The sequence below is a fragment of the Watersipora subatra genome, chromosome 7, assembly GCF_963576615.1.
Source record: "Watersipora subatra chromosome 7, tzWatSuba1.1, whole genome shotgun sequence".
Classification (NCBI taxonomy): Eukaryota; Metazoa; Bryozoa; class Gymnolaemata; order Cheilostomatida; family Watersiporidae; genus Watersipora; species Watersipora subatra.
The window spans coordinates 65,828,290-65,852,128 of NC_088714.1; the positions used below are offsets into that span (position 1 = coordinate 65,828,290).

General features: G+C 37.9%; 1 protein-coding gene across 3 annotated transcripts in view; it reads left to right on the forward strand.

Moving 5' to 3' along the window:
- Positions 1-212: 212 nt before the first annotated feature.
- The window catches only part of LOC137399966 (cubilin-like), a 31,442-nt gene continuing 7,815 nt past the window's right edge, over positions 213-23,839 (forward strand). Inside the window, exons 1-4 of one of the 3 annotated variants that reach the window (XM_068086246.1) lie at positions 217-361; positions 455-548; positions 11,620-11,845; positions 17,997-18,454. In XM_068086246.1, the coding sequence (XP_067942347.1) occupies positions 488-548; positions 11,620-11,845; positions 17,997-18,454 (745 nt within the window). In that variant the 5' untranslated portion in view covers positions 217-361; positions 455-487. Of the gene's footprint in view, positions 549-11,619; positions 11,846-17,996; positions 18,455-23,839 lie in introns of all 3 variants that reach the window. The other 2 variants (XM_068086247.1, XM_068086245.1) reach the window with 2 other exon arrangements.

The following is a 23,839-nucleotide window of genomic DNA, read 5'->3' on the forward strand; positions in this document are numbered from 1 at the left end:
CATTTCTAGGTGACAGCGTAAGTTGGCAGGTCTGTGCCGACTGCTCATGGTAAAGGCATCACGGTGAGTCTATCGAGAGGCCTGACCATGAAGATGTAATGGCTCAAAGCAGCAGCTGTCACATATGGCCTCTGACCCCAGCTGTTTATTCTTCTCCACACAAATTCTTTTAATGAGCATTAGTCATCACCTGCCGAGGTTCATTCAACTCAGTTTCAAAGAGAGAGACTTTTGGCTACGCTGCAATCTTTACAGCTATTATCTCAGGCTAACAAGGTGATACTTTATTATGGTTGGCTGGAGGGAATGAAAGATACCGAAATTGCTTGGCACCGAGTCTGCAAGCCTCGCCTCCGACCAAGTTAAGTTTCAGTTACTAACATTGGCATTTGTACTGAGGCTCGAACAGCTTTTAGACACTCATTAAGGATACTCATTATTAGACACTTTTTAGGAAAAAGCTTGCTTGGAGGCTGCCTTGAACAACATGCCGGGACTACATTGGTTAGCTATTATCATGGAGTTGGCCTTTTTGCATATCAGCGAAGGTGAGACACAAACTTTGTTATTTCCTCTATTGTATGGCAGCAAAATAAGCAATTGCATCTTGATGATGTAATGCTGTGTAACTGAGGGTAGTTGACAAACCAGCTAATCATTGATAGATCTTGCCGGCGTGTCACGAAGTATGTTGACCCTTAACACATGCCATACGAACTGATAGAATTTCATGTTGTGACTGAGAGGTTCCTCTTGTCTGAACTGCAGTTTACGTAGAAGAAAGAGTTGTATAATAATTTTATCTCGGATTTGATAAATTGTATTCAGTCAAACCTCGACAAAAGAAGTTGATCCAGATACTTTCTTCACTGAATCAAAGCTGTTCTCATCAAAATACATTGTATTTCGTTTAATCATTTTCAGAACACAGAAAACTTTACAATAAACACTTCAGATAATTATATACAGTATCAAAATAAACACGTTGTAAAAAATTAAATTGTGTACATGTATAAGACATTAAACTAGTAAAATAATAACCAATAGAAAAGCTCAAGTTGTCATATTTCAATATTGCATAAAAACATGCGAGCCGAGGTATAACCTTGGTGTTCTCAAAGATAAACAGTGTGTAGGTACGAGGTACAGCCTTAGTGTTGTAGGGAACATGCAATGTATAGATACGAGGTACAGCCTTAGTGTTGTAGGGGACATGCAATGTATAGATACAAGGTACAGCCTTAGTGTTGTAGGGGACATGCAATGTATAGATACGAGGTACAGCCTTAGTGTTGTAGGGGACATGCAATGTATAGATACGAGGTACAGCCTTAGTGTTGTAGGGGACATGTAATGTATAGATACGAGGTACAGCCTTTGTGTTGTAGGGGACATGCAATGTATAGATACGAGGTACAGCCTTAGTGTTGTAGGGGACATGCAATGTGTAGATACGAGGTACAGCCTTAGTGTTGTAGGGGACATGCAATGTGTAGATACGAGGTACAGCCTTAGTGTTGTAGGGAACATGCAATGTATAGATACGAGGTAGAGCCTTAGTGTTGTAGGGGACATGCAATGTATAGATACGAGGTACAGCCTTAGTGTTGTAGGGGACATGCAATGTGTAGATACGAGGTACAGCCTTAGTGTTGTAGGGAACATGCAATGTATAGATACGAGGTATAGCCTTAGTGTTGTAGGGGACATGTAATGTATAGATACGAGGTACAGCCTTTGTGTTGTAGGGGACATGCAATGTGTAGATACGAGGTACAGCCTTAGTGTTGTAGGGAACATGCAATGTATAGATACGAGGTACAGCCTTAGTGTTGTAGGGAACATGCAATGTATAGATACGAGGTACAGCCTTAGTGTTGTAGGGGACATGCAATGTATAGATACAAGGTACAGCCTTAGTGTTGTAGGGGACATGCAATGTATAGATACGAGGTACAGCCTTAGTGTTGTAGGGGACATGCAATGTATAGATACGAGGTACAGCCTTAGTGTTGTAGGGGACATGTAATGTATAGATACGAGGTACAGCCTTAGTGTTGTAGGGGACATGCAATGTATAGATACGAGGTACAGCCTTAGTGTTGTAGGGGACATGCAATGTATAGGTACGAGGTACAGCCTTAGTGTTGTAGAGAACATGCAATGTATAGATACGAGGTACAGCCTTAGTGTTGTAGGGGACATGCAATGTATAGGTACGAGGTACAGCCTTAGTGTTGTAGAGAACATGCAATGTATAGATACGAGGTACAGCCTTAGTGTTGTAGGGGACATGCAATGTATAGGTACGAGGTACAGCCTTAGTGTTGTAGGGGACATGTAATGTATAGATACGAGGTACAGCCTTAGTGTTGTAGGGGACATGCAATGTATAGGTACGAGGTACAGCCTTAGTGTTGCAGAGAACATGCAATGTATAGATACGAGGTACAGCCTTAGTGTTGTAGGGGACATGCAATGTATAGGTACGAGGTACAGCCTTAGTGTTGTAGGGGACATGCAATGTATAGATACGAGGTATAGCCTTAGTGTTGTAGGGGACATGTAATGTATAGATACGAGGTACAGCCTTAGTGTTGTAGGGGACGTGCAATGTATAGATACGAGGTACAGCCTTAGTGTTGTAGGGAACATGCAATGTATAGGTACGAGGTACAGCCTTAGTGTTGTAGGGGACATGCAATGTATAGATACGAGGTACAGCCTTAGTGTTGTAGGAGACATGCAATGTATAGATACAAGGTACAGCCTTAGTGTTGTAGGGAACATGCAATGTATAGATACGAGGTACAGCCTTAGTGTTGTAGGGGACATGCAATGTATAGATACGAGGTACAGCCTTTGTGTTGTAGGGGACATGCAATGTGTAGATACGAGGTACAGCCTTAGTGTTGTAGGGAACATGCAATGTATAGATACGAGGTACAGCCTTAGTGTTGTAGGGAACATGCAATGTATAGATACGAGGTACAGCCTTAGTGTTGTAGGGGACATGCAATGTATAGATACAAGGTACAGCCTTAGTGTTGTAGGGGACATGCAATGTATAGATACGAGGTACAGCCTTAGTGTTGTAGGGGACATGCAATGTATAGATACGAGGTACAGCCTTAGTGTTGTAGGGGACATGTAATGTATAGATACGAGGTACAGCCTTAGTGTTGTAGGGGACATGCAATGTATAGATACGAGGTACAGCCTTAGTGTTGTAGGGGACATGCAATGTATAGATACGACGTACAGCCTTAGTGTTGTAGGGGACATGCAATGTATAGATACGAGGTACAGCCTTAGTGTTGTAGGGGACATGCAATGTATAGATACGAGGTACAGCCTTAGTGTTGTAGGGGACATGCAATGTATAGGTACGAGGTACAGCCTTAGTGTTGTAGAGAACATGCAATGTATAGATACGAGGTACAGCCTTAGTGTTGTAGGGGACATGCAATGTATAGGTACGAGGTACAGCCTTAGTGTTGTAGAGAACATGCAATGTATAGATACGAGGTACAGCCTTAGTGTTGTAGGGGACATGCAATGTATAGGTACGAGGTACAGCCTTAGTGTTGTAGAGAACATGCAATGTATAGATACGAGGTACAGCCTTAGTGTTGTAGGGGACATGCAATGTATAGGTACGAGGTACAGCCTTAGTGTTGTAGAGAACATGCAATGTATAGATACGAGGTACAGCCTTAGTGTTGTAGGGGACATGCAATGTATAGATACGAGGTACAGCCTTAGTGTTGTAGGGGACATGCAATGTATAGATACGAGGTACAGCCTTAGTGTTGTAGGAGACATGCAATGTATAGATACGAGGTACAGCCTTTGTGTTGTAGGGGACATACAATGTATAGATACGAGGTACAGCCTTAGTGTTGTAGGGGACGTGCAATGTATAGATACGAGGTACAGCCTTAGTGTTGTAGGGAACATGCAATGTATAGGTACGAGGTACAGCCTTAGTGTTGTAGGGAACATGCAATGTATAGATACGAGGTACAGCCTTAGTGTTGTAGGGAACATGCAATGTATAGATACGAGGTACAGCCTTAGTGTTGTAGGGAACATGCAATGTATAGATACGAGGTAGAGCCTTAGTGTTGTAGGGGACATGCAATGTATAGATACAAGGTACAGCCTTAGTGTTGTAGGGAACATGCAATGTATAGATACGAGGTACAGCCTTAGTGTTGTAGGGGACATGCAATGTATAGATACGAGGTACAGCCTTTGTGTTGTAGGGGACATGCAATGTGTAGATACGAGGTACAGCCTTAGTGTTGTAGGGAACATGCAATGTATAGATACGAGGTACAGCCTTAGTGTTGTAGGGGACATGCAATGTATAGATACGAGGTACAGCTTTAGTGTTGTAGGGAACATGCAATGTATAGATACGAGGTACAGCCTTAGTGTTGTAGGGGACATGCAATGTGTAGATACGAGGTACAGCCTTAGTGTTGTAGGGAACATGCAATGTATAGATACGAGGTAGAGCCTTAGTGTTGTAGGGGACATGCAATGTATAGATACGAGGTACAGCTTTAGTGTTGTAGAGAACATGCAATGTATAGATACGAGGTACAGCTTTAGTGTTGTAGGGGACATGCAATGTATAGATACGAGGTACAGCCTTAGTGTTGTAGGGAACATGCAATGTATAGATACGAGGTAGAGCCTTAGTGTTGTAGGGGACATGCAATGTGTAGATACGAGGTACAGCTTTAGTGTTGTAGGGGACATGCAATGTATAGATACGAGGTACAGCCTTTGTGTTGTAGGGGACATGCAATGTATAGATACGAGGTACAGCCTTAGTGTTGTAGGGGACATGCAATGTGTAGATACGAGGTACAGCCTTAGTGTTGTAGGGGACATGCAATGTGTAGATACGAGGTACAGCCTTAGTGTTGTAGGGAACATGCAATGTATAGATACGAGGTACAGCCTTAGTGTTGTAGGGAACATGCAATGTATAGATACGAGGTAGAGCCTTAGTGTTGTAGGGGACATGCAATGTGTAGATACGAGGTACAGCTTTAGTGTTGTAGGGGACATGCAATGTATAGATACGAGGTACAGCCTTAGTGTTGTAGGGAACATGTAATGTATAGATACGAGGTACAGCCTTTGTGTTGTAGGGGACATGCAATGTATAGATACGAGGTACAGCCTTAGTGTTGTAGGGGACATGCAATGTGTAGATACGAGGTACAGCCTTAGTGTTGTAGGGGACATGCAATGTGTAGATACGAGGTACAGCCTTAGTGTTGTAGGGAACATGCAATGTATAGATACGAGGTACAGCCTTAGTGTTGTAGGGAACATGCAATGTATAGATACGAGGTAGAGCCTTAGTGTTGTAGGGGACATGCAATGTGTAGATACGAGGTACAGCTTTAGTGTTGTAGGGGACATGCAATGTATAGATACGAGGTACAGCCTTAGTGTTGTAGGGAACATGTAATGTATAGATACGAGGTACAGCCTTTGTGTTGTAGGGGACATGCAATGTATAGATACGAGGTACAGCCTTAGTGTTGTAGGGGACATGCAATGTGTAGATACGAGGTACAGCCTTAGTGTTGTAGGGGACATGCAATGTATAGATACGAGGTACAGCCTTAGTGTTGTAGGGGACATGCAATGTATAGATACGAGGTACAGCTTTAGTGTTGTAGGGGACATGCAATGTATAGATACGAGGTACAGCTTTAGTGTTGTAGGGGACATGCAATGTATAGATACGAGGTACAGCTTTAGTGTTGTAGGGGACATGTAATGTATAGATACGAGGTACAGCCTTAGTGTTGTAGGGGACATGCAATGTATAGATACAAAGTACAGCCTTAGTGTTGTAGGGGACATGCAATGTATAGATACGAGATACAGCCTTAGTGTTGAAGGGGACATGCAATGTGTAGATACGAGGTACAGCCTTAGTGTTGTAGGGGACATGCAATGTGTAGATACGAGGTACAGCCTTAGTGTTGTAGGGGACATGCAATGTATAGATACGAGGTACAGCCTTAGTGTTGTAGGGGACATGCAATGTATAGATACGAGGTACAGCCTTAGTGTTGTAGGGAACATGCAATGTATAGATACGAGGTAGAGCCTTAGTGTTGTAGGGGACATGCAATGTGTAGATACGAGGTACAGCTTTAGTGTTGTAGGGGACATGCAATGTATAGATACGAGGTACAGCCTTAGTGTTGTAGGGAACATGTAATGTATAGATACGAGGTACAGCCTTTGTGTTGTAGGGAACATGGAATGTGTAGATACGAGGTACAGCCTTAGTGTTGTAGGGAACATGCAATGTGTAGATACGAGGTACAGCCTTAGTGTTGTAGGGGACATGCAATGTATAGATACGAGGTACAGCCTTTGTGTTGTAGGGGACATGCAATGTATAGATACGAGGTACAGCCTTAGTGTTGTAGGGGACATGCAATGTGTAGATACGAGGTACAGCCTTAGTGTTGTAGGGGACATGCAATGTATAGATACGAGGTACAGCCTTAGTGTTGTAGGGGACATGCAATGTATAGATACGAGGTACAGCCTTAGTGTTGTAGGGGACATGCAATGTATAGATACGAGGTACAGCTTTAGTGTTGTATGGGACATGCAATGTATAGATACGAGGTACAGCTTTAGTGTTGTAGGGGACATGCAATGTATAGATACGAGGTAGAGCCTTAGTGTTGTAGGGGACATGCAATGTATAGATACAAAGTACAGCCTTAGTGTTGTAGGGGACATGCAATGTATAGATACGAGGTACAGCTTTAGTGTTGTAGGGGACATGCAATGTATAGATACGAGGTAGAGCCTTAGTGTTGTAGGGGACATGCAATGTGTAGATACGAGGTACAGCCTTAGTGTTGTAGGGGACATGCAATGTGTAGATACGAGGTACAGCCTTAGTGTTGTAGAGAACATGCAATGTATAAATACGAGGTACAGCCTTAGTGTTGTAGGGGACATGCAATGTATAGATACGAGGTACAGCCTTAGTGTTGTAGGGGACATGCAATGTATAGATACGAGGTACAGCCTTAGTGTTGTAGGGGACATGCAATGTGTAGATACGAGGTACAGCCTTAGTGTTGTAGAGAACATGCAATGTATAGATACGAGGTACAGCCTTAGTGTTGTAGGGGACATGCAATGTATAGATACGAGGTACAGCCTTAGTGTTGTAGGGAACATGCAATGTATAGATACAAGGTACAGCCTTAGTGTTGTAGGGGACATGCAATGTATAGATACTAGGTACAGCCTTAGTGTTGTAGGGGACATGCAATGTATAGATACGAGGTACAGCCTTAGTGTTGTAGGGGACATGCAATGTGTAGATACGAGGTACAGCCTTTGTGTTGTAGGGGACATGCAATGTATAGATACGAGGTACAGCCTTCGTGTTGTAGGGAACATGCAATGTGTAGATACGAGGTACAGCCTTAGTGTTGTAGGGGACATCAATGTATAGATACGAGGTACAGCCTTAGTGTTGTTGAGAACATGCAATGTATAGATACGAGGTAGAGCCTTAGTGTTGTAGGGGACATGCAATGTGTAGATACGAGGTACAGCCTTAGTGTTGTAGGGAACATGCAATGTATAGATACGAGGTACAGCCTTAGTGTTGTAGGGGACGTGCAATGTATAGATACGAGGTACAGCCTTAGTGTTGTAGGGGACATGCAATGTATAGATACAAAGTTAGTCTAAAGTAAATTAATATAATTTATGTATAATTCTTTATTTTCATTTTTGATATCTTTTTCTAATCATCATGTCCTTCTTATTTTTACACATTTCAGGATTTGTTTTTGTGCATTCTTTTACTTTTGCATAGAGGTGGAACGAGACAGGTTTTTTAAGTTCGAGACGAGACTCGAGACACTGTCTTGTGAAAAGTCGAGACTCGAGACACGAGACAGTAAAATAAAGAGCATTTGGTGATGATTTCACTACACAAGTACCAGCTACTCGGTATATATAAATTAATAAATCTATTTTTAAATTGAATTTTCAACTGGTGTAAACGATTTAAATACAACATTTTAATTATTATAGTGATATGCATGTAGTTTTTGTAAACAAAAGTGACACAAACAGCTCTAAAATACCGAAGTTATATATTCTACGAATTTTGAGCTTGATTGATCATAATTATTTTAAACATATTGCTTTGTACATGTATATTTTTACCATCTATTGAATAGTTCTTACTTTTTAATGTAATATGTAATGAAACCGATAGCCGTCGCTCTACAAAGAAATACCGCAAATAAAAAAACACACGATAATACTTTCATTCTTATTGTTTCATTAATGTTAAGTTTTGTTTATGTGTTAACTGTAGTATGTGAATTATATTTAAATTGTACTCATGAAATTATATTAATTACTGTATACATGTATATTCTTATATTGAGTTAACAAAACGTCATTGTTAACCGAACACGGACTATGGTCGACACGGCCTTTCGTTCGTTTCTCCGTGTCCGGGCAAGTTTTACCCGCGATTGGTAGTATATACGTAAAAGAGGCCCGAATTTTATGAAGGTCAGTTGGTGTTTAGACACGATACGATAAAATACAGACATTTTACCCGCAAAAGTTATCCAATTTATTAAAGTGGATTATCCGAAGAGCAATTAGATACGACCCGGTATCTGTTTTAAGAACACAGAACCGAACTAAAATATAACAGGGCCGTTGTCCGGACTACATGATTAGACTCAGTGGCCAACATAATCAATAGCAACAGGTAGTAACGGACCGGGTAGAACTTTAAAGGCAGCTGCCCGCAATCCGTTACAATATATGGAGTTGTTGCTAAAGAAGCCATGTTTTAACGACCGTGCGCAGGCGCTTTAGTTCTATTTCCTGTCTCGAGTTTGGCAATAGTTAACTCGAGACGAGACCGATACGAGACGAGACAGGTCGATACTCGAGACGTCTCGTGTCTCGTTCCACCTCTACTTTTGCACAGCCGTAACTAGTAACTAGTAACTAGTTACTAGTTACTAGTAACTAGTAACTAGTTACTAGTTACTAGTTACTAGTAACTAGTAACTAGTAACTAGTTACTAGTTACTAGTAACTAGTAACTAGTTACTAGTAACTAGTTACTAGTTACTAGTTACTAGTTATTAGTAACTAGTAACTAGTAACTGACTTCGTAGAAGTTTTATAGAATTGATTTGGAGATTTTTGCTGAACTCTTTCTATATGTTCTGGTTTCAGGTCTGAAGAAAGCCTTTTTCACCCCTTCTACCCTTATCTAGTATTTTAGAGATTTATAATTTTAAAACTATTGAAAACTTTGATAAACAATTTTTAAACTATTAGAAAATGAAGGTGTAAACGCTGTTTACCATTATTCAAACATCGTAGAACCAAACAATGTGTTACTGGGTTACAAACTGTGGCCTTTTTGAGAAATTTCAGACGTCTTATGTTGAACATTTCTTTAGATGTTGCGACAGACATTTGAGCAAATTTTATGTCAATAAACTTGTAGACAAAAATTATCTAAAGTCGATATTTGACTGTACACTGGCTTTTCTAAACACTCCATCCTTATAAAAACTAACTGTACTGACGTAAATTTTAGTAATAGAGTATTAAGCAGACATTTAGTATGAATATTTTAAAGCTCTTGGTATCTTCAAATGTTATTTAAATTTAACAAACACACGGTGAGTTTTTATACAGATGCCATCAACATTAACATAAATCTATTGACGCAGGAACCTTAGTCTAAAATTCCTTTCTGGTTAGATAGACTTTAGTTTTGAATGTTTAGATTTTAAGTCTAAACATTCTGGGTGACTACTGCACCTGCGCTCCCTCCCAAATCCTCCCTGTTTACTGTATCGCATTTGGCAAGCATCCAGAGGGAGACAATCTAAATCATAAACTATGTGACACTGAGATGTCTATGTATGTCTACCCCATACATCTCTAGCCGTGATTTTATCTATTGACAACACTGAGATGTCTACCCCATACATATCTAGCCGTGATTTCATCTATTGACAACACTGAGATGTCTACCCCATACATCTTTAGCCGTGATTTTATCTATTGACAACAGCTAGTTGGTTCCACGAAGATACAATAATTCAAGTCAGTGCCCGGCATACCAGTTGCTGTTGTGGCAGCATTTCAACAATGGGTTGCTGTAATTGTAATTTAGGTGAAAGACGTTGTTGTCAGGTTTTTCTACTCCAAAGCCTCTCAATAAGATATATCCATCTCTCTCTACGGTTTGATTTCAGTTTTCATGCAAGTTTGGCTGTTACTTTAAACTTGAGTCCTATATCCTCACATCGGCAACAGATTTTTAGTTGTACCAAGGTTAGCCTCAGAGTAGGAAGGAAGCACAAGGTTAGGCTATAGACTACCTTTAGTGTAATCTCCTTACAGACCAAAAAGTGATTTCTATTCCAGCAGCTTTGGTATTTGACTCATCTTCCTAAGAGCTCCATTCAGACAGTCATTGCACCGTTTATGGCTGTTTACGGCTGTTCCTTATGTTTGTCCAACGCACAGAAAGAGAGAGGGTTGTGAGACACTCCATCAATATCACAGGACATTGCATATTAGAAAATAGCAGTGAAGAATATGCATTAGAATGATAATAATTTATTACTATTGTAACTAGTAGTAGTCACTCTATTACTATTGTAACTAGTAGTAGTCACTCTATTACTATTGTAACTAGTAGTAGTCACTCTATTACTATTGTAACTAGTAGTAGTCACTCTATTACTATTGTAACTAGTAGTAGTCACTCTATTACTACTGTAACTAGTAGTAGTCACTCTATTACTATTGTAATTAATAGTAGTTACTCTATTACTATTGTAACTAGTAGTAGTCACTCTATTACTACTGTAACTAGTAGTAGTCACTCTATTACTATTGTAACTAGTAGTAGTCACTCTATTACTATTGTAACTAGTAGTAGTCACTCTATTACTATTGTAACTAGTAGTAGTAGTCACTCTATTACTATTGTAACTAGTAGTAGTAGTCACTCTATTACTATTGTAATTAATAGTAGTTACTCTATTACTATTGTAACTAGTAGTAGTCCCTCTAATACTATTGTAACTAGTAGTAGTCACTCTAATACTATTGTAACTATTAGTAGTCACTCTAATACTATTGTAACTAATAGTAGTCACTCTGTTACTATTGTAACTAGTAGTAGTCACTCTGTTACTATTGTAAACAGTAGTAGTCACTATATTACTATTGTAACTAGTAGTAGTCACTCTATTACTATTATAACTAGTAGTAGTCCCTCTAATACTATTGTAACAAGTAGTAGTCACTCTAATCCTATTGTAACCAGTAGTAGTCACTATATTACTATTGTAACTAATAGTAGTCACCCTAATAGTATTGTAATTAGCAGAAGTTATGGTACATTGAAAGTATCACTTGTATGTGGCACCAGCTAAAGTGTGTGAGCTGAAATTTTATATGCTTAGGCCCATTGCTTGATAGATATTTGTGTGGATGCTGCATACCAGTTACTGTGTACTTACTGTATACTTACAGGTAATGAGTATCACTGTGTATCTACCCCGCAGACTGCATACACTCCAGTTGGCATCTTCAGTCTTCCTCCTGGAGGTCTAGACAGCCCATCTTCTTGCAAACTCGCCATAGCCAGAGATCTGTTTCGAAGCTCTAAGGCTAAACTGAAGATTACCATACAATACTTCAATCGCACAAATGATTCGGGGTGTAGTGGAGCAAACTTGCTGGTAGCTAATATAAACAGGTGAATAGTGTATGTGATGTGGAGTACTTGCTGGTAGCTAATATATACAGGTGAGCAGTGTATGTGATGTGGAGTACTTGCTAGTAGCTAATATATACAGGTGAGTAGTGTATGTGATGTGTAGTACTTGCTGGTAGCTAATATATACAGGTGAGTAGTGTATGTGATGTGGAGTACTTGCTGGTAACTAATATATACAGGTGAGTAGTGTATGTGATGTGTAGTACTTGCTGGTAGCTAATATATACAAGTGAGTAGTGTATTTGATGTGGAGTACTTGCTAGTAGCTAATATATACAGGTAAGTACAGTCATTCACAAGTGCCTTATTTGTAAATTTAGCGAGCCGGGTATTAGCTTGCCCAAATTATTCATTGGCAATATGCCAGACTAATGGCAAGTGGCGAGCAACTACATTACCTGCCACCGTTTTATCATCTGTTTTAATACCTGTCTAGCGCTGAGCATTTCGCTACTCTAACCGCAAGTGTAATAATAGGGTAATAGTTGTAATAGATAAGAGAGCACAATTCCTTAGAGGCGCTGGCTCCAAACAGACTGCAATCTTTTCATTCGGTACACAAAAAGACGACTCACCAATCACACTTGTGCTTTAGCAATGAAGGAAACTGAATAACATCGAGGCTACAAACACCTACACAGGCATAGCTTATGGATATGCTGTGCATAATAGGATGAATCAGCTGTGAATGCCATTTAGCTGAAAACTATCATAATATCATATTGTTACCCACAGCTATCACTATATGTGCCATTTTAATTACCACTCTGCCTATCCGCTATAGTCCTGTTCTTAATCTCCCCTTGTTTCCAGATGGTTTCTGATCAATGACATCAAGTATTCATACATAGAGATACAATGTAGAAACCTCTAATGGAAGCTCTCAGTTTATGTGGTTTGTTACAGCTATAAATGTTGCCACAAATAAACTATTTCATGCGATTTCATTTCACAGCTTTTATGTGACAAAGCTGTTAGACAAGATTAAGGTGAATTTTTATTGTGATGAGCTGCTGTAAAGGTTGGATTAAACATCAACGTTGATAAGATAAAGATAAGACAAAGATAATACATAAAGGAAATTTCTTTGCATTTCCAAGTTTAACTGTACATATGAATCTCACAATTATAATCTTTGTTTTAAAAACTTTATAAAAATCAACTCTTGTTATTTCAGCTTCGCATATCACACTTGAGTGTCAAGGAGTAATTCTCATCACTTCATACTCTTCGCATATCACACTTGAGGGCTGTCAAGGAGTAATTCTCATCACTTCATACTCTTCGCATATCACACTTGAGTGTCAAGGAGTAATTCTCATCACTTCATACTCTTCGCATATCACACTTGAGTGTCAAGGAGTAATTCTCATCACTTCATACTCTTCGCATATCACACTTGAGTGCTGTCAAGGAGTAATTCTCATCACTTCATACTCTTTGAAGACATACAATTCTTACCATCTCCATTGTTTCACTGATAGGAGGCTAGTCCTTACCATCTCCATTGTTTCACTGATAGGAGGCTAGTCCTTGCCAAGTGACTTTAAAGATGTGATTGTGTCAAAAAAGTCGATCAAATGATATTAAACCATAACTGTCACGAACAACTTTTATCGTTGTTCCTAGGTAAATCAGACACGCTAATTCCGATTTTGTACTCAAAATAAAGATTAGTCCACTAACCTTCAAAGTCATTTAGGCTTTTTTAAAGCGTTTCAATATCCGTTTCGAAAAGAACACAATCGGCATCACAAGCTCCGCCCATAAATATGTGACGAAACCTAGCTTTTTCAGGAACGGAAGTTAGGAATGTTTAGTCCGATTTAGAATAATAGAGATGGGTGTCTTAAAACCCATTATTATCTAAATCCAGCCTGTAAAATAATTTCAGATTTTTATGAAAGGTATATAAACTATTTGAAATTGCTCGTAGCTTGTTACATGACATTTAAATGGGCTGGACGCCGAGGAAAATGAGCTCAAAAAGCGCAGTTTTATCACAAGCTAGCGTTGTTATCGCGCTTTTTTAAATATGCAATGTTAAATAGCTCATCTACCTTTCAGAAAAGACTGATATTATTTTTAAGGCTGAATTTAGATATTAATGGATTTTAAAACACCCATATCTATTATTCTAAATCGGTCTAAACATCCCTACGTAACTTCTGTTACTAAAAAGCTAGGTTACGTCACGTATTTATAGGCGGAGCTTGTTATGCTGATCGTGTTGTTTTCAAGACCGATATTAAAACGCTGTAAAAAAGCCTTCATTACTCTGAAAGTTAGTGGACTAATCTTTATTTTGAGTACAAAATTGGAATCAGCGTGTCTGATTCACCTAGTAAATACGATAAAAGTTGTTCGTGACAGTTACGGTTTAAGGTTAATAAAAGGCTGAAAGATCAGCTACAGTTTGGTGTCATTCTTGTCTTTGTAGACCAACCCTGTCCAGAGATATAAGTGTTTGAATGAGATCATTTTTTGAAACACTCAAATTCGAGCGGGTGCTTTATTCGGGACTTATGATACATCTGAAAAGAGTCCACGAGCAATAAATATAAGATCTCTTCTTTAGCCAATCATCAGCGCGGAATTTTCATATAGAAATATCCTAATCTGTCATACACCTCCTTCTCTTGAACTTGTTGCATATGATTCCTACTTTTATTGTTTGGGCCAGTTTCCGATAGTAAAATTTCATTCAATGTGATTTTAATTAAAAATGTAAAATAAAAGAAATACTTAACTAAGTATAGATAACCTCAAAATGACTTGCTGATACCATAAATCAATAGAAATACAAAAACATCACAGATTAACAACCATAACATGTTAACAGCCATAACAGGTTAAAAATCTTTACAGGTTAACAACCACCACTGGTTAACAATTATAACATGTTAACAATTATAACATGTTAACAATCATAACATGTTAACAGCCATAACGTGTTAACAATATTAACAGGTTGACAACTATAACATGTTAACAACCATAGTTACCATAACTTAATTCTGGCTATTGAAAATTGATCTGCTAAAACTTACACTATTTGGTCACACACGATCTGTTCTGCCTCTATGGCGATGGTGTACCTGTATAGAGGTATATACAGGTGTGTGTGTATATATATAGGTATAGGTGGTATATATATAAAAATATACAGGTGTGTATACACCTGTATACAAGTGTGCATATACCTATATACAGGTATATACGTTCACACCAGTATATAGGTATATATAAACCTGTACATATACCTGTATACAGATGTGTATACACCGATGTGTATACACATCTGTACTTAGGTGTGTATACATATCTAGGTACAGATGTGTATACACATCTGTACCTAGATGTGTACATCTAGGTGTACACATCAGGTGTATACATCTATGTATACACCTGTCTACAGGTGTATACACACCTGTATACACCTGTATATACCTGTACCATCACTCACCATCTTACCCTTCTCACCCTTGGTACCACCTCCTACTCTCCCTTCTCTCGGCTTTGCAACTGAGCCAGTTAACATCATGTGACTAAATTTAAAGGCAGAGCAACTAATAATCTAGTTTTTCTCAGATTTAGATTTCCATAGAAGTGCACCATCGCCATAGAGGCAGAACAGACTGTGTGTGACCAAATGGTGTAAGTTTTAGCAGATCAACTTTCAGTAGCCAGAATTAAGTTATGGTAACTATGGTTGTTAACATGTTATAGTTGTTAACATGTTATGATTTTTAATATTGTTAACATGTTATGGTTGTTATACATGTTATAGTTGTTAACCTGTTAATACTGTTAACATGTTATGGTTGTTATACATGTTATGGTTGTTAACCTGTTAATATTGCTGGCATGTTATGGTTGTTAACATGTTATAGCTGTTAATCTTTTATGGTTGTTAAGCTGTTATGGTTGTTAATCTGTTATGGCTGTTAAGCTGTTATGATCATTACTCTGTTATGGTTGTTAGCATGTGGTGGTTATTAATCGGTGTGGTATACACCTGTATACAGATGCACCATCGCTCACACAGGGTATCCAGGTGTTTCATCGCTCACATTTCGGTGTATACACACCCGTATAGCCCAATCAAAGCTGGTATACACACCTGTATACTCCAGTCAAAGCTGTAGTGCCAATTAAAACAAAGACCAGTTGTCACAAATTTGATGTATTTGTAGCTCATAGACTATAGTTATTTAAGCACATGCATGGCTAAGGCTATGCTCTGAGATATTATTCATTGTTTATATTGAGACTTCTCTAGTTTGCTGTCACAACTTGATTTAATTTGACCTACCTGTCAGTACAGTTTTGTTAAAAGCAACTGGTCGGTTGACCTAGATAGCTTTACTTCCTGTTTATTTTGTTCTATTTTTAATAACTCACTGCACTTCTCATACATCTGCAACCATCTCCTGAGTAGCAGAGACTGCGCCGGAGATTGTAGCAAATTGCTTTTCTATTGTTTTGTTTGTGGAGAAAGGTTAATAAACTACACTACTATAGCGGTTATAGATAATAAATTAGTGTCATATTGAGTCATAATTCTCATGTACCGACCAAATAAGAGTGGAGTGCAAATGATGCTGCCTTCATTGGCAGCTCTCATTCATGAGCCTCTTTAGCAATGTATGCAGTAATACACTTTCTGACATCACCTGCTACTAAGTGTCAGTAAATGCGGGTAGGGAAGGTGGCGCCTCATACCTATTACCGTAAAATCTCTATTTGAATGCCATGGCGCTTTATTTTTCAATCCTCCTATAGTGGCGATCAAATAGCGAGAAAACGGACTTCAATACAAACAAAAACAACGAAAGAATTAATTGTCATTAATGTAAACGAGTCAATATTAATACGATTTTGTGGACGCTTTACTACTGATCACCTTTTATTATGGGCTTGGAAAGATTGAAGAATGCCAAAGTAAAGGTCAAATGGAGGCGGTGTTCAATTAAGGGGTGGCGCTCTATTTTTCAATCCTTCTCCTACAGTGGCATTCAAATAAAGGTTTTACGCTACTGTCACTTGAAAATGGGGTCTGATTCTGCATACAGTCGATCTTTATTAAAATAGACCCACTAGACAGAATATCGGACTATAAATGACTCACAATGGTAATAAAGATTATTTCATCATATCGTTTGTGTGCTATTCGACTTTCTCGATGGTGGAATACAATTTTATGATTTATAAATATGTTAAAAACCACAACATTAGTTTGAAAGAGTAACTTATTTAATATTCAGTACAACAAAACATTTGTAATACCATGGGTAAATGGAAATTTCTACAAATAATTTGCTCTAGCAGGAGTTGTATAACCTGTTGCTATTTTTTAGAACTTTCTGCAGCTTTGAAATTTTCTTTGTTACAGGCTACTGAGGCTAGATATTTTAAATTATCTACAATGTAATGTACAGTACAAAATAGGCCTACAGTGTACAGTACAAAGTAGGCCTACAATGTAAATAATCCTTGTTAACGTTTTCCTTCATATAGACCTACCGTAAAACCTCTAATTGAATGCCACCCTTTTATTGAACACCACCTCTATTTGACTGCCACTCTGGCATTCTTTGATCTTTATGAACCCTTACTAGAAAGTGATCAGTAGAAAAGTGTCCACAAAATTGTGCTAATAATGACTTGATTACATCAATAGCAATTAAGTCTTTAATTGTTTTTTTTTTCGTATTGAAGTCTGTTTTCCAACCCTAAAACTTTTCAGTTTTTTTGCTACAACTTTGAAAGTAACACCACAGAAATAATTAGCAAAACCTATGTATACCATAAAGCCTCTATTAGAGGTTTTACGGTATACATGGCACATTGGTAAAACTTGACAATCGGCTAAACCAGACCACCTACCACCCTTATTAGTCCATTTTACTGAGGGTCAAATGTACTTTACATATGGAAATCAAAGTCATAGTGTAGCCTATAACAGTTATTGGTTTGTTATCAATCTGAACTAGTGATTTCCTAAATGAAATAGTACATTCAATGACTTGATTGTGCTCTGCATAATTGTCACGAGACTAAATTGTTCCCCTTCCTTAAATAATAATTGATATGTCAACTATTTTTTCACTTTGTGTATATTTCACAGGTATTGCAGTTCAATCATGAACAGAACCATAGAGATCAATGAGACGTCTACATCGTCTGCACCGCTTGAGGTATCATATCAGAGAGGAATCTCTAATAATCCAAGCTTTCTCATTCGCTACGTGATCTACAATGAAGTATGCGAACAGACTGAACCTATAAGTGCCACCCCTGTTGTCATACATCAATCACATGGTCCCTCTTACGCTGACAGCAGGTGCTTCCTTAGCATCCTCACCTCTGAGGCACATCTACTCCTTGTATCGACATTGTCCATAGACAGTGAATCTGGGATCTGCTCTTCTACAGACGCTGTCTACTTAGAAACTGAGCTAGGTCTTAAATTATGTCAAGGAGTCGAATGTCTTATTTCTGATGGGATCAATATTACTGGGTTACCGATGATCAGGGTAGAACTTCAGCAGGGCTATAACTGCGGATTCTTCTGGATGTTCACTAGTGAGTCTATCGTGCAATGTTTTAGAAACCAGAACGTTTCAAGATTTACAAGACCAACGGTTTGTGTGCACGTGTGTGTGTACGTGCGTGTGCGCACGTATGTGTGTGTGCGTGTATGTAGGTGTGCGTGATCATCTAGACAATTCTCGCTAAAATTGACTAATAGGCATGGTGGGTGGTCCATTTACGTGAGTGGTCTGGTTTAACCAATGTGTCGCTATATAGGTCTATATATACAGTAAAGCAATTCCCATATACACTGCACTATATACTGTGTACTATTATAATTACTTCTATATTCAGTCATACTTTGACCTACGAGCTTAATGCGTTCTGGGACTCGTATGTCAATTTACTTGCATGTGGGTGCAATTTATTTATATATATATATATATATATAGAACGATTAAATATGTATTAATTGACTTACATACTCTGAAAAAAAAACAATTAAAAACACGTAAAACAAGATATTGTAACAGAAAAAACATTTTAGTAATTGTCCTAACTTACTACATGCTTTCAAAAAGTAACAAATAAAAAATAATGCAAGGAAATGTGATTAATTAACATGTAAATTAAATACATACAATAGCAGCTAATGCTAGCATTTGCCAAATAGAGAGAGAAAAGTAATTCTTTATCACAACATTTGACATTGATAAATTTGGATTCTGATGCATATTATTAAAACCAAACTTTTATTTTAAGCTTAACATAATTAAAATTTCTTTGGTGATCATAGTTTAAAATTTCTTTCCGCGACTTAGCTAATTTTTCCTTTGTTTTGCTCTCATGGTCAGCCGGTCACGTTAAGAGAAACCTATCTAAGAACATTTGCCTTTGTCGCTCTTTCAACATGTTGGGAGAAGGACGAACACAGGTGTCATCACAAAGGGCTAATGCACGACCACTTGCCAACTTGTCCAAATGTCTATTTTTTATAGTCTTGATAGATAGCACTGGTCTTTTCACATTGTATCGTTTCAGTTACGCCGTCATCGGCCAATCGTTTCTCTTTTATCCAAAGCATGAGCAGTCTCTCCATCTTGTTGTGTAGATCGCTACGGCGTTTTGAAACTATAGTTATTCCTTTTGAAGGCTGAATGCCCTTAATATTATTCTTTTGTTTGATAATTGTGCATATTGTGAAATCTGTGTGATTGATTGATTGATTGTCCGCCTTATAGAGCGGTCTTTTCTTTTATCGTCGTACGAATTTCGGTAGTACAAAGCGAACTGAATTAATATGTGTAATAACAGTAAATAAATTATAGAGCGGTCTTTCTTTTTCCATTCGGTCGAACGAAGCCAACCGAATTAATATGAGTACTAATTATCGTAATTTCGTAATATCGTAATTTCGTAATATGGACTATTAGCTGCTACCTTTCTCTGATGATTTGAGCCAAACAGCTTATATAAAGGTGTGGCAATTCTGTTGTTTTTCTTTCACCGCTTGGGCCCATTAACCAAAATCCCCGGTTAGCCCGCTTTTTAAACGGCAAATTTTCTGCCGTGTTAAAAAGCACCTTTCCTGAGTTCTGCGGCGTATACAAAGGTGTCTATACAGCTATACAAATGTACTATTCATTAAATAAAATAAATTCACGAGTAGTTATTTACATGCAATTAATATTTACTGCCAACGTGTACCGAGAAGGTCACGTAAACGTTTGTTTCTTGGAGCCACTGGAAAAACGCATTTCTCACCTACTAAATTTCCACATCAAAAAGGTAAGTGTTTCTTATACGATGTTGTATTGTCTATGAATTGCCACATCTCCACTACTTAATAACGTTGGATTTGCCGCTGTTCGTGATAGTGGGTCATGTTCATTTCCTTCAGCAGCCGAGTTACTAATTTTTTCCAGCTACAAGTAGGCCTACTGTAACTTACTATTACAGAACTTTCACGAGTACTCCGAGGGTTGCGATACGCTATTGTGAAAAGAAAGAGAGCAGCTGCTATCGACTCACTGTCACCCTGCATCAGCCATAACCAGCTATACGTCGCCTGCTCAAAAGTAGGCACACGCCGAAAACTGTTTCTTCATACGCCCGACAGAAAAACCAAAAATGTTGTCTATCCGCAAGTGTTGCGTTGAACTAAGGGAGAGAGAGAGAGAAAGGGAGAGAGAGAGCGAGGAGAAGAGGGGGGGAGAGAGGGAGAGAGAGAGAGGGGGAGAGAAGGGGAGAGAGAGGGAGAGCGAGGAGGAGAGGGAGGAGAGAGAGAGGGAGAGAAAGAGGGAGAGAGAGGGAGAGAGAGAGGGAGAGAGAGAGAGGGGGAAGAGGGAGGGAGAGAGAAAGGGGAGAGAGAGAGGGAGAGAGAGAGAAGGGGAGAGAGAGGGAGAGCGAGGAAGAGAGGGGGGAGAGAGAGAGGGAGAGAGAGAGAGAGAGGGGGAAGAGGGAGAGAGAGAGAGGGGAGAGAGGGGGAGAGAGGGGAGAGACGGAGAGAGGGAGAGCGAGGAGGAGAGGGGGGGGGAGAGAGAGAGGGAGAGCGAGGAGGAGAGGGGAGGGAGAGAGAGAGGGAGAGAAAGAGGGAGAAGAGGAAGGGAGAGAGAGAGAGAGGAGAGAGGGGGGAGAGACGGAGAGAGGGAGAGAGGGAGAGAGGGGAAAGAGGGAGAGAAGGAGAGATGGAGAGAGGGAGATGTAACTGCATATTTGGAGTTGTTTTACAGTATGAAAGCCAACTCTCAATAAACCTTATGCTGCACGTGAATCTGTTACTGTAGGCGGGTAATGCAGCTAGTCTACTATATAAACGGCAATCGTTGTGTGTGTGTCCACCTTATAGAGTACAGTACTTTTCGGACTATTAGCCGCTATTTTTTCTGATGGTTTGAGTTATATAAGAGTGCGGCTATTCTGTGGCTTTTTCTTTCACCGCTAGGGCACATTAACAGGAATCTCCAGTTACTGCGCCTCTATACATAACCTATTCACCGTTTTCCGTTTTCACACAAAAATGACATAATAATTACAACTGTATGAATTTCTTTTAGCTACATGACACGCGATGCTTTTTTGTCCTCGACGTATTTGGGCTAATTTGTTTTCGGCAAAACGATATCGACAATAGACTCTCTCGATATTAGAATTTGGCGATTAAATTCTATTCTCTATGAAACACGATGCTGTTTTTGTGAACCTCCATTTCCGGCTTTTCTTAAGTTTTAATTGCTAAATCGCCGTAAAGTTTAATACTGTTCACGCGAACAATTGTATTATCTCGAGTAGGAACCGCCTCTAGAATCTAGATTCTCTCACCTTCGATCAGACAAAGACACTACAATATTTTATTTTTACATTACATATTGTGGTACCAGTATACCGTCGTATTTAGAGTTTTGATGGATAGCTGTTGGTGGAACAGCGACCTTTTTATACACACACCTCTATGCAAGAATTGTTATTATTAATTCAACATATTCACGAGTTTTATTTTGTTTTCTCAGTTTGTATTAATTGTATCATTACCAAATCATCTCATATTGTAATCGTAGCAAAACCGACTCAATTTAGCTACTACTTGCTAATTATTTCACATTTACATCTAAACCCTTTTATAGTCATTTTATTTTTTTAATTTATTTGACTTGCACAAAACATTTTTCTCATGATATGAAGTTTAAAAGTTGTTTGACAAAGTTTGAAAACCTTTGCAGTTGTTTTTAGGTAGAATGGCAAATGTTGTTATATGTTAAATACAAATCAATTTTCTGTTCACAGACTTTTTTATTACTCGGGCAACGCTGGGTTGTACAGCTAGATGTATTAGCTTACACATCTTTCCTTTTAAACCTAACAAATTAGTTTTTCGTAATTAATTTTACATTTTACAACAAACATTTGTAAGATTACTGTAAGATTTATCGTGTAAGATTACAAGTATCAGATATTCCTCACTATCTTATATTTACATACATTTACATATTTAAATTCTCTTATCACATTTATAAACTTCTTATAACTTTTGAAGTTTATAATAAAAGTTTTTTAAAATTTGTTTCATCGTCGTTATTATTTCAACTTGCATTCTTTTAAACATAATTTGAGTACCGTGTTTGAAGTTTAAACATTGTTCATTTTCCTATCACTGTTATTATTACTTGATTAGTTTCCAATCTTTATTATTAATATTATTCTTTTATTCAATCATTTTTGGCAGACATTGTTCTAATAAAATCTTAACTACAAAATACTACCATATCCTGTCATATTTTTTCGATCGTCGTATTCAAAGAATTGATGGATAGCTTCTGATGGAACAGTAATCTTTTTATACCCACACTTTTATGCAAAAACTGCTATTAATAATTCAAGATATTCATGAATTTTATTTTGTTTTCTCAGTTTGTATTAATTGTATCATTACTGTATCATCTTTTATTGTAATTATCACAAAACCGACTTAATTTAGCTATAACTTGCTAATTATTTTACATTTACATCTAATCCCTTTTACAATTGTTTAATTTTTTTTAATTTATTAGACTGGCAGAAAACATTTTCCTCATGATATCAAGTTTGAAAGTTTCAGTTGTTTGACAAAGTTTGAAAAACTTTACAGTTGTTTTTATTTCCTCTCAAATTATTTCAACTACACAAAACACTTTTCTCATGATATATAGTTTAAAAGTTAGAATGGCAAATGTTGTTACATATGTTAAACACAAAGAAATTTTCTGTGCAGACGTTTTTATTACCCGGGCAACGCCCAAGTACAAGTACAGCTTATGGTGTAAAATAGCAACTACATACAAGTACAAGCTTAGCAAGTATATATAGCTTATGGTGTAAAATGTTGAAAAAATACTTTACCGTAGTTGTTTTCTCGCCTTGGAGCGGATTAAAATTTACATAATTTTATTTTAATGGGAAAAATTGTTTTGGATCTTCGAGAACCGAGGTTCCACTATACGTTATCAAAGGATATAGGTCGCTGAAAGTTATGAAATTTTAAATTTACATCGGTTTGAAAACCTTTACAGTTGTTTTATTTATTTTTAAATCAGTTGTCTTGCACAAAACCTTTTCCTCATGATATGAAGTTTGAAAGTTGTAGTTGTTTGAAAAAGTTTGAAAACCTTTACAATTGTTTTGTTTTCTCTCTTAATTTATTTCAACTACACAAAACAATTCTCTCATGATATGTAGTTTGAAAGTTAGAATGGCAAATGTTGTTATATGTTAAATACAAATCAATTTTCTGTCAAAAGACTTTTTTTACTACCCGGGCAACGCCGGGTAGCACAGCTAGTGTAAAATATGTTAAACAAAAATAAATTTTCTGTGTCACAACTTTTATTACGCGGGCACTCAACCAGTAACTGTATATACTTTAAAATATATACCCTATGAGCAAAAGCGAAAAAAATTCTA